Source organism: Lepidochelys olivacea (assembly GCF_965140295.1).
Source record: "Lepidochelys olivacea isolate rLepOli2 genome assembly, chromosome: 1".
Taxonomy (NCBI): Eukaryota; Metazoa; Chordata; order Testudines; family Cheloniidae; genus Lepidochelys; species Lepidochelys olivacea.
In genome coordinates this window covers 226,394,286-226,406,406 of record NC_140411.1, presented here as the reverse complement: position 1 = coordinate 226,406,406, position 12,121 = coordinate 226,394,286, and the positions used below count along the sequence as shown (strand labels likewise).

Sequence of the window (12,121 nt, the reverse complement as noted above, 5' to 3'; positions counted from 1 at the left end):
AGACCAAGAACAGAATTTCTTTCTGAATGGACATCTCTTGAAACATGAATCCCTCCCAGTCTACCTTGGAGTAACCCTAGATAGATCTCTCATACATTTTAACCACCTGAAGAAAACTGTGGCTAAGGTGAGGATGTGTAAAAACCTTCTAAGCAAATTCGCTGGCACTTCATTGGGAGCAAAAGTTCAAAGTCTCCAGTCATCCAGTTTAGCCCTCTTTTACTCTGCAGCAGAATACTGTGCTAGGGTCTGGCTCCATTCATCTCGTGTCAACCTGATTGACACACAACTAAACTCAACAATGCGCACCATAAATGGTATGATTCAACTCACACCAGTACCATGGGGTCCCCGTGTTATGCAGTTTCACTCCTCCACACATCTGTCTTAAGTCTGGGGTGGGTGTGATGGGCTGTGAGGGGGCGGGGAAGATGTGTGCGTTGGGGCACGAGGGAGTGGGGGTTCTGTGTGGGGTGCTGGGCAGTTGTGGTGGGGCTGTGGGCAGGGGGGCGCTGTACATTTGTGGAGGGGGTCCAGAAGGCTCTGGCCATAGGGAGTTGGGGGGGTGTTCGTGTTGGGTTCGGGGGACTGTGTGGCACAGCATGGGCCCGACCCCAAGGGGAAGGGGCATGCTGGCAGCACAGGGCTGGGCGGGCCACTGTGCGCTTGGCAACTGCTGGTTTCTAAATTTTTGACCATTTTTTAAAAATCTAGGTTTAGCTTTGGCCACAGCCTAGACAAATCGGTCCTCCATATTGCTGATGCCTTCCCTCTTACTGCTCATGAAGGTTCCTTCCACCTCTCTTTTATCACAGTGCAGCCTTTCATGCTGTGGGCCACTCCAGAACACAATGTTATCCAGGAATCTCTGGTTCCTTCCTATCAAAGTTATGCTTCTATCAGACTGTGCCCACCCCCCTTCTCTCTATCTGTTGATGGTGCCGCCTCTGAACCAAGACTCCTCCTCTTTGGAGTCCTAGAAGGGTTGGTGCTTGATTTTCCACTCTTGATTATCTACTTTTTCCCTCTCCATTGTTTTAGTTCTACCTTTAACTTCTGTTACCATCACTCAGTTGTGTGTTTATTTCTTTTGTTTGCTTAATAACTCTTTTCTGTTCACCCTCGTGACCTGTCTTGTTCAACTTAAGCCTTAAACAACTTCCTCTAGGTCAATGCCACAAAGATCTGCCTAAGTCCGAAGTTCTCAACCTGGAAGTTGCAAACAGGTGCCTGGTGGTCATGCTACATTGCCCTTCCTAAATTGCTAAATGGAAGCAGGGGATCTCAGCTAGATGGGTTGGGACTCCCAGAATGGAAAAGGTTGAGAACTACTGGTCCTACCCCATCTCAACTTAGACCGCCCATTTGCCTCCATTGGCCATAACCTTAGCATCATTCTTGGCTATATTAACGTCTCCCTTGAAAATATCCTTGTTTTTCTAAGATGCAACCAGAAGAGAACAACACACATTCACATATCATGCCTGATCTTGCTCCCACTGAAGTCAATGGCAAAGCTTTCAGGAAAGTAACTAATCATTATTGACCCAGAAAGGGTACAAGAAATGTTAGACAAAAGTCCATGTTAAATCAGGGTATTTGTAATGATCTATAGCTCAAAAAGCAGTTGAAAGATTCCCCACCCTCCAATACTTTGCAGAAACCTTTGTCTTCAGAATAAAAGAAAAGGAGTACTTGTGGCACCTTAGAGACTAACCAATTTATTTGAGCATAAGCTTTCGTGAGCTACAGCTCACTTCATCAGATGCATCCGATGAAGTGAGCTGTAGCTCACGAAAGCTTATGCTCAAATAAATTGGTTAATCTCTAAGATGCCACAAGTACTCCTTTTCTTTTTGCGAATACAGACTAACACGGCTGTTACTCTGAAACCTGTCTTCAGAATAAATCTAGCGGTTTTCCGAACAAATCAGTTTTCCAAGTGAAAGATATAGAGCGTGGGTACACAGAATATGTCTTTAAAATAGGAACCAGTTGCTACCTTAGCTGGTTGCCTCCAGACTGTGGAGAGACTACTGCCTATTCTTAATGCATGCACAGTAAAATAGATCCATAAATGCCAGGTATGATTTAATAGACTATAAAATCCTACATCATGACACCTCTAGAACTATTGAAAAGCAAAGCAGATAAATCAGTTCTGCCTTAGGTGCTATGCTCACACTGGTATTGTCATTCACCTGGGGCTTTATCTGGCAAGGTGCAGTGTGCCCTCTACTACCATGGAAGCCATTGGGCTGGAGTCTCCTACTTTCCACCATTGTGATTCCACTGAAGTTAATGGGGATACACCACTGTAAAATCAATGTAACAGAGTGGAGAAACAGGCTCAAGGGGATTTGCGGGTGTTCAGCACTAACAGGGTTGGACCCCTGGCATGGGATTTTTCACATACAGAGGAATATTGGGCACACACTGCAAGTATATGGTCAGATACTGTGGGTACAAAGTTGTTACTCAGATTGGATTGTGTGTATTAAATCTACTGGATAATGTTAATCTGGCTGCAAAACAATTTATGTTACCAGTTTATGGCCAGCAAGACAGAGGGTTACAATGACATGCATGAGAGCGTGTACACTACAATTTATAACTTGCATGATGATCGTAATCCTGTCACCAACCATGGAGCAATACAACACAATAAAGCACCAGCAGGTGAGAACATTACAGAATATGGGCCATCTCCAGGCTGATAACTTGGCATCAATGCTGTAAAGTTCTTTTGGAAGATATTAAATATGCCAGAGAAACACGCACCAGCCAAAATAATTTAAGGTACTTGATCATGCTGTATTTTTCTGACAAAGAGCTTTTAATTTTGGTTTTAATTTTTTTTTTGTTTAGAATGTGACATGTTAATGGAATGTAGTAATGCTACCTATCACAGCTTCACTGCAAGTCTTATCATATCTGGTGTTTTCCTTAAAGGTCCAGGTTCTGGAGTCATGTGACTACATATGACTGAGCTTTCATTTTCTTTAAAGTAGTAATATTCTAGCCCTCATAGCTATGGAGAAGAGCTTGCAAATGTAATCCCAACCTATGTATCCTGCAGACTGTTGGCTCATTTCTTGTACAATTTTGTGCACCCTAAATGGACTTTGCCTCATTCAGGGACTGAGCCATCATCCGTAGCACTGCTTCATTCCACTCAGACCATCAGACTTTGACTGGGGAGATTCCATGTGTATCTAAAAAGACACAAAGAATTCCACTCCAACTACTTACACCTGCAAGCACACCGTGGTTAAAGTAGGTCAAATGAGAAGATTTTACCCTGTTTGGTTCACCTACTTTTCCAAATCCTTTGCCACCTCTCCACTGCTGCCCCTTCGAGGCAGGTTTCCATCAGCTCCTCTCTGCAGTTCTCCTGCTCCCCACTTCCTGTGACTATTGCCCCTACTACTAGGGCCAGAGTCAGGGTTCAGCCTGAACCTGACCTCTCCTCTTCCAGCTGCTCCAACCACAGCTGCTGCCCCTCCTTGGTAGCTCACCCATTCCTGGTGTCTTCTGCTCCTTCTGCTGCAGTTGGGACTTGGAAAGGCTCTGTGGACTGGAAATGCTTCAGTGTCCTGAACTCTTGGTGCTACTTTGGGCTTCACCTCTAGCACAAACAAATCCAACTCAGACACTTTGAAATATGGTCCATATCCCAGCCACACCTGTTCTCATTTACTCACGAGTGCATCTTGCTGAGTCCTATTTCATGCTCCTCTTCTGTTTAAATTGCACCCAGAGCTATTTAAGTCTTTTGGTTTGTTTCTTTTTTTTTTTTTAATTGTCATTGGGGCATCAGATAACATCTGCTTGACTTTATCCAGAGCAAGTCATGACAGGGCTCCCCGCCCTTTAGCCACCAGCTCCTGCATATTTACCACCCACTATAAATACAATGCAGTGTGCTCCGAGGTCTTGTGGGAGGTGGCAACAGCATGAGAAAGAAAACCCAGAGTCCCAGTGAAGCATGATTGTATCTGAGTGGGAGGTGGTGCTCATGATAGCTGAACAGAGGTGAGTGACTGAGGCCCCGATCCTCAGAGATATTCAGGCAGCTAACTCCCATTGATCTCAGTGGGAGTTAGACACCTAAATACCTTTAAGAATCCGGGCCATAGAAGCCTATGACCCATTGACTTTCAATGAGACTTAGGCTCCTAGGAGAGGAAGAATGAAAAGCTTCAATCTGACAGTTCCAAGCTCCAGGATACCGCACACCTAACTAACTACTCAGAGATCTTGTGGAAGACCAACAGCTGATCTTCAAAGAAGCTCTTAGGGTTCATAGAGAACAACATTATGATCCAGGCACCAGAGACACTTACCGCAAACTCTTTTACCAATAGGGAGAAATTGACTGAGAATATAAAGGCAACTTTAGCACCTATGACCATGAGCAACTTGACTACAGCATGCCGGGCTCCTAGAATACTGATTTACAGATTAGTAGGTTTCAAGAAAGCAAGTTGGGGGAGAATGAAGACTCTAAATGCTAATTCTGCTATTGGATCTGCCCAGGAAGAGCCTTGCACCAGTGCAAAGCCTTATTGACTTACCTAACTTTTCCTGGGGAGAAGTTGTCTGTTATGCATTAATTGCAGGTATGCTTCAATTTTTCCCCACGCTCAATGATTTTAATACTTTCGTATTGCATGTTCATTAAGACCCTGATCCTGTCATTGGATCTGTGTGAGTGGACCCTTGCAGACCCCCACAGACTTCAATGCACCCAGTTTTACTCCTTTACTCCTTTTGAGTAAAGTGCAATAGGAGAAAGTATTAAAATCTATGAGTGTGGAAGAAGACTGAAGTTTCCAAACAGAATGAATAACTAAGGCACAACAAACTACAGTTTCCCAGGAAAGTGTAATAGAGCAAGAAACAACAAGTGCGCTCAAAGTTTTGAAGGCAAAAAATAACCACTAATGGAGAGAGGAAAAGCTAACTAAATAAGTGAGTTGGTTAAGTCCTGCAGGGTAAAGATAAAGGCAGGGAAAAGATAAGGACAGCAAAAGGGTAGAACAAGTTAATGATAACTATGGGGTGTTGGGGAAATGCAAGAGATTTTTGTAAATAGACAAGAGGGAAAAAAGAAATACTCGAGAGAATTTGGGCTCATTAGTAAAAGATGTGAAATCAATTAGTCAGAAATGGCTGAGCGACTGTGCTACTTTGCTGTAACAAGAACAAACCCAGAAAAGAGGTGGGGACAGCTTAAGTGGCAATGAAGATCTTGAATAAAGTTTTCAAAAGCACTTAAGGAGTCGACTTTTCAAAAGTGACTTAGGCACTTTGGTGCATAAGGCACTTAGGAACTTTTGACCATGGTACCCCTTCTTATACAGCTGTTGAAAAGAAGCAGGAAAATAGACATTTGGAGAACTGTCTTTATACAGAGGGGTGGGGATGACAGCCAGTCTAAACTGGTGTGCAGACTCACTAGTTATGGAGTCGAAACTAAAAACTCTCTTAAAAAATGTTTTTCTGCACTTCAGAGGCTTCTCTTCTGCACACCTTCTGGGCCCTGTTCCCAGTCCTTTTTTGGGAGTCTTTCTGGCTCTAGTACAGAGCACTGGGCCCCTAGACTAATTGCCCTGGACAGAGTACCGTCCTCAGCCCCTGCAGGGCTCTGGTTCCTTGTGTCCTTCACTGTTCCAGCCTAGACTACTGGGCTTCCAGGAGTACCCAGACTCCTGCAGACCTTAGCTCAGGGCCTTCCCCAGTAGCCTACTCACTGCCTGTGACACCACTCACTGACTTTTTCTTTTTGGCAAAACAGACTTGACTGGACCACCAGCTAGGGTAACCAAATAGCAAGTGTGAAAAATTGGGACGGGGGTGGGGAGTAATACGTGCCGATATATGACAAAGCCCCAGATATCAGTACTGTCCCTATAAAATCAGGACATCTGGTCACTCTATCACCAGCTATCATTCCTAAACACTTAACAGTTTATAGTCTCTTGTTCTGCCCTGGGTCTGTCAGGTAATGTAACAGCGCCTTTCTAATACAACCCCATTTCCCCAATATTTTTACTAAATAATGTAATGTAACTTTTCTTACCTTCAGCCCTTTAAATCCCTCAGAAAGCTTTTCCCTTTCTTGATCAAAGCCCTTACAGACCCATAGAAGGTGGTCAGTTGTGGATATTTGCCTGGTTTTCTTATTGGAATTATTACTGCATCTTTCCACCCTACCAATATCACTCATTGTTCCCATATAATATTATAGAAGTCCAAAAGTATCCTCAAACTGCTTTCAGGAAGATATCCGAACACTATATTACAGACATTATCTTTGCCTGGGGATGTATTTTTGTTTATATCAATAGCTTTCTCAAGTTCCCGCATATAAAACTTTTCATTCAATACAGTATCTTCATGCTTTCCCCACTGCATATAGGTGTATACCTCTCTACAATTAATTGTCCTTTAATGTGGCACAAAACTACACTTCGATTTTCATCATTACTCATCCCTCAGAAAATTTCTGCTAAAAACATCTGTTCTCTCATTGTCATTATCAGAACTTCTAACTATTTTTTGTCAGTTCCAATAGGAGCTGGGGTGTGATTATTCTTACTATCTGAATTCCACTCATTCTTCTGATTTGCCTGTATATTTTGATATCTTTATTTGACCTCCCACAGTACTTTATCCAACTCTTTCTTTTTCTTTTCTTTTATAATTCTTTATGCTATGGCCTTAGTTCTTTTATATTTCATTAGATCTTCACTATTAATTTTATTTTTCATATTGTTCCTTTCTTTAACTGCCATTTTGTACTCCTCATTCCACGATGGAAGTGAGTTTTTAGTTTTGGGATACTTTGATATCTTAGGTGTGGCTACAGTAGTTGCTGCTATTATTCCCTTTATTACATTGTTGTTGAAATTCTGTCACACTCAGACACAGATCATTCACAAATTCAGTACATTTACTTGTAAATAGCTCTCAGTTTGTTTTCTTAAGATTTAAGGAGGGTCATTTTCTACTACTTTCAACCTTACCTTGTCCTTGAAAAGTAATAAGTATAGGGAAATGATCACTCCCCATCCCTTATTCCTTATATATTTCCCAATTGCATTTGCTTGCAATATCAGGTCTAAGCAAGAAAACCCACCATCTGCTGCATTCAATCTAGTGGGGGTGCCATCATTTTAAACCACTAGATTGTTTTCTTCAATGAGTCTTTCTGGACATGCGCCATTACTATAGGTTGTCCTACTTCCCCACAGTTTATTTATGACTGTTTAGGTTATATATATATATATATATATAGTCTTTTAGCATTCTTTATTATTTCTTGTAATTCTGAGCTTTCTAATGTACCACATGGGTTATGGATATTATAAATCCTTACAGAAATATTTCTCCTCTCCATTGGGATCTCAACAGCATTATATTCGAGATTTATTTCTTCATTCTCTACTTCTGTGTAATTTAATCTTTCCCTTACAAACACTTCCATCTCTACCTTGTTTTTGGTCTTGTCTAAAAGCCTGGAATTTTCAAAGCAAACTTTTCAACCACCCATGTTTTCTGGGTACATATGAGATCTGGTTTAGTATATTTTCTTTTTGTTCTTGACCATGTGCTATCAAACTCTGCACATTCCAGCAAAAGATTGTGATTCCCACACTAGTCATATTTCACTATTGCCCTCATTCAAGATTGCATGAAAATGACCCATTGACAGATTACTAACACACAAGTATTTTTCCATGACCCTTGCTATAATTTTCATTTTTTCTGATTTCCCCCCCATATGTGATGTGCAATTTATCACTTCTATCATACATGCAATAAACCTTTCTTTTTTCTCTGTTAATATTTTATCACCTGTTCCTTCTGCAATATTTTTTATAGAATGAGGCTGCATCTGCAGTTCCCCTTTTCCTGTACTGATTTTCTCTTCTTTTTCCTAGTTACAGCTTTCTCAGAAGATGTTAATAACATTTTTTGTCTTTTGTATCTCTTTAGCTTGTCTCTTTTGCCACAGTACAGCCTGTGTGCCACCACAGTTACTACACTTGACCTCCACCCCTTTTACACAATTTTCATAGGAATGCTCACCCGCACATTTACTGCACCTCATTTTCCCTTTACAAACATTTATCTATATCATGGGCACTTGCAGCACCTTAGGGGAGGGGGATTTATGGCTTGGTTCTAAATATCTGATGATGCCTTTGTAATAGTTTCTCAGGCAAGTCCTGCCTTTAAATGTAACCAGCACTGCTGTTGATAGCATGTTTTCTCCTCCTTACTTACTAATTAACTGCTTGCTTACTACCACTCTTTTCCTGTGTTTGTTTTTTTTAAATCTCCAAAGGTACCCCATATATTACCCCCTTTGCTACAGTCAAATACTTTTGATAGCTGGCAACTTATTTTAACTTTCCCTAAAGTTTTACTTTCTAGAAGTTTATTAGCCTGAGGGAAAGAACGAAAGAGGAAAAGAACTAACTCCACTGGCTATAGCCTGGTCTACACTAGGAAATTAGGTCAATATAACTACATCAGTCAAGGGTGTGAAAAATCCACACGCCTGAGCGGCGCAGTTAAACCAACCTAACCTCTGGTGGAGACAGTGCTAGGTCAATGGGGGAATTCTCTCATCAGCATAGCTACTGCCTCTCGGGGTGGTGGATTATCTACACTGATGGGAGAACCCCGGCAGTCAGCACAGGTCGTGTCTTCACTGAAGCACTCCAGCAACGCAGCTGCGCCACTGTACCATCAGACAAGCCCTAAGAAAGGATGTGATATTTGGGTACAAGGACTTGAAAGGCGCCAATATCCAGGAGGGAGAGAAACGGTTTAGGACAATCAGTACAATACATCGATACAACTAGGAGTAATTGGGTGAAACGACAAATGAAAATGTAGCCCAAATATCTTCCTTGCCATGCGACCTGTTAGACCATGAAATAGTCTTCAAAGGGACACGGTGGTAGCCCCATGTCCAACACCAAACATTCAAAAATAAGGAATCAACCCCCCCCCCATGTTGGCATTTGCTTAAAAATCATGCGATTTAAAAATGTTGGGTTCTCTTTACTTGCCCTTATATCTGGTTTGTGAGCCTGTAAGGGCCATTCTTTCCTTGAAACGCATGAGGACTTGCAACCTAAAAATGAAAGCTGAGACTCTTATGCAATTATATGACTCCAGGACCTGGTCCTTTAAGAAAACTACCGCAATATCAGGAGTGGGCAATACTGCACTAGATAAATAGCTGGACAGACAGACAGTATGTACATACAACAACTGTATTTTCCACTTTATGCATCCGATGAAGTGAGCTGTAGCTCACGAAAGCTTATGCTCAAATAAATCGGTTAGTCTCTAAGGTGCCACAAGTACTCCTTTTCTTTTTGCAAATACAGACTAACAGGCTGCTACTCTGAAACCTGTCATGATGTAGATAGAGTTATAGCCCAAGGAAGTCAGATACAATGCAATATAACCTACTTTTATAGATGTATGGCCAGTTAATAACATATAGAATGGAAGAGACGCAGTCCCTAATCTAACACATTTCCCTGCCAATGCAGATTAAAAAACAATAAAAAGTAAACGACAAGGACAAAAAAATCCTTGCCTGAGATACCAGACCCCCATTTTCCCAATGGGCTGGGCATAGGGCTTTAACTATCAGACTAGCCCTGGTGAGTTGAGGACAAAACTAAACCCTTCCCCTCCTCCCTGTTCTCTTAATCTTTGATTTTGCAATCAAATGGAAACCATTTATTTTAACATCTTGTATTGCCTTTACGCTTCATTTAAAGACTCACTTCTAAGCCAGCGGCGGATTGTTTAAAATGAACAGCCCTGAAACCTAACCCATGCCAAAGGCAGTTTAGTTATCTCCTTTGGGAAGGGGAAGTGTTACTATCCATTCTTTTTTTATGCTAAATACATATTCTCTGGTAACGAACTTTTCCACCTCTGATTTACTGCATAATCCCCCCTCTTCTTTACCCCTCTGGCTCTTTGGCTAAAGGATTCTTTTCTCGTCTTATCCCCTCTGTCTTTTCACTGCCCCTTCATGCTTTTGTCTCCTGTGTGTACCTCTCTGCCCAGATTTCCCTGTGTGCAGTTTGTAACTCGAGCTCCCATTTCCTGGTAGATTTTCTTAAAGAGGCAACGTTCGGCAAGCAGAACAAAGCCTATTGTTTTATTTCCTCAAATCATTTTGATCCTCACGTTGTGTTCCATTTTCTTCTTTAGCTCTCCCCTCCCCTTACACACACGTTACCATTGTTAATGGTGTGTAATTTTTGAGGGGGTTGGGGAGGGTTATTCGCAATTCTGACGTTATTGGAGCAAAGATCGAGGTAATATTTCCACGCAGATGTTTCTGCGTTTAAATTTTAACAGATCTTCGAGCAATGAGCTGTCAATAAAAACAATCTGTTTCTTTCCTTCTTCTATTATCCCATTTTCTTGTTTCCTGGTTTGTTTGTTTTGTCTGCACCAGGTTTGAGAACATAACTATTAAACTCCCCCTCCCTTCTCTAGTTTCACCATCAATTTGGACACCCTTTTGTGTCAGCAGATTCCCCTTCTCTTTCTCCCCCTACCATGCCCTGCATTTATTTCCCTGTTGCCTGACGGTAACATGAGCTTTTATTTCCTGGTGGCAGGGTTCCTTTAAGAGGCAGAGCTCAGTGCTGGGAATTCACGTCAGTTTCAGCCCTGAAACTCTCAAGATCAATGAGCAAAGAGCTTTCTCTCAGTTCTGTCTTTCAGTTTCTCTCTTCCAGGAAGGAAAACATTCACGGAGAGGGGGAGAGAGCGAGAAAACCAGCCTCACCCTTCAGATCTCAAAGCATAACACCGGCAAATTAAATCAAACATATTCACCCCTTCCTTCAAAGGATAAAAAAAAACCAGCAACCAAACATCACAACAAAACTATGCAGGCTGCCTCTCCTAGGGGCAGATCTGCAGGATCTTTGGGGTTATTTGGAAAGATGGTTGGAGTAACTTCTCCTTAAATGATTACGTCTGTCTGTGAAGGATTTCTGGGTTAGGGAGAGGAAAGGAAAGTGGAAAAAAACGGAGAACTTCCTGATCTCTCTCTCTCCTTCCCCCCCCTTTCTGTGAGACATGTCTGAGGCTCCTGCTCAGTGTTGCATCAAGGTAAAAACCCATTTTCCCATTTTGAAACCTGCCTAGATCCAGGCAATGTTTGCAGCGTGGAAGATTGTCTGCATTATATTTCTAACTGATCTCTCTTTCGGGAGGGGTGCGTGAACGGGGTTTGGGGGAAAAGATGCAGCTTGTTTTTGCTGTTGTGCGTTACCTTTTAGTTTTAACCTTGCTATCTATTTCCTTTTCTTCTTCTTTAAATATACAATGAAATCCTTGTCATGAGCGAGCCGGGAAAGTCCAGCTTGTTTTGTTTGTTTGTTGGTTGAGTTTTGGCAGTAAATACTCAGTGATTACTGGTTAAACCTGATGTCTATTTGTCCATGAACACGAAGAGTGAATGTGAACTTTTTGTGCTTTTAGGAGGGAGGGAGAGAGGGGAAAAAGAAAGGTCTCCCGCAGAAATGTAAATAGAAACATTTGCTTTATGAAAATGATCGTTTAGCCTGATCAGGAAAGACCTGTTTTCTTAGACTATAATAACTTACCACAAATTTGAACGCGTTGCGCTTTCAGTAGTGTTTGATATGCAAACGCCCTACATATGGCACCTTCACAGTGTACAAAATGTATCTGCTTTTTAAAATCATCATTGGTATTTATTTATTTATTTTCAAAGATGATCGGTGAGGGGTTATTTATTTATTTATTTCGCCAGGCGTGCACGGCATCTTGACAACTATAAGCAAGTCTCAAACTATCTTGATTTCCACGGCACAAAGGGGGGGGGGGGCTAGCACTGCACTTTGGCAGTCAGGGATGCCTTTCTGTATTTATGACTACAGTGGAGAAAAACACACAAACCCAGTGTAGAAGTAGTTCAGTGTTGGAGGCGTGATTTTCGTTGCTGGTGGATGGTTTAAATTAATACCTGGCACCTGGCCCCTTCCAGTTTGGAGATCCTGGGTTTTGTTGTTGCTGCTCTAAAGTTTGTAGGAAG

At 41.9% G+C, this 12,121-nt stretch overlaps 1 protein-coding gene across 2 annotated transcripts in view; it reads left to right on the top strand.

The window, feature by feature from the left end:
- The first annotated feature begins 10,732 nt into the window (after positions 1-10,732).
- The window catches only part of ETV6 (ETS variant transcription factor 6), a 167,717-nt gene continuing 166,328 nt past the window's right edge, over positions 10,733-12,121 (top strand). For both annotated transcript variants that reach the window (XM_084617934.1, XM_084617933.1), the window contains exon 1: positions 10,733-11,172. In XM_084617934.1, coding sequence (XP_084474060.1) covers positions 11,140-11,172 — 33 coding nt within the window. In that variant the 5' untranslated portion in view covers positions 10,733-11,139. The remainder of the gene's footprint in view (positions 11,173-12,121) is intronic.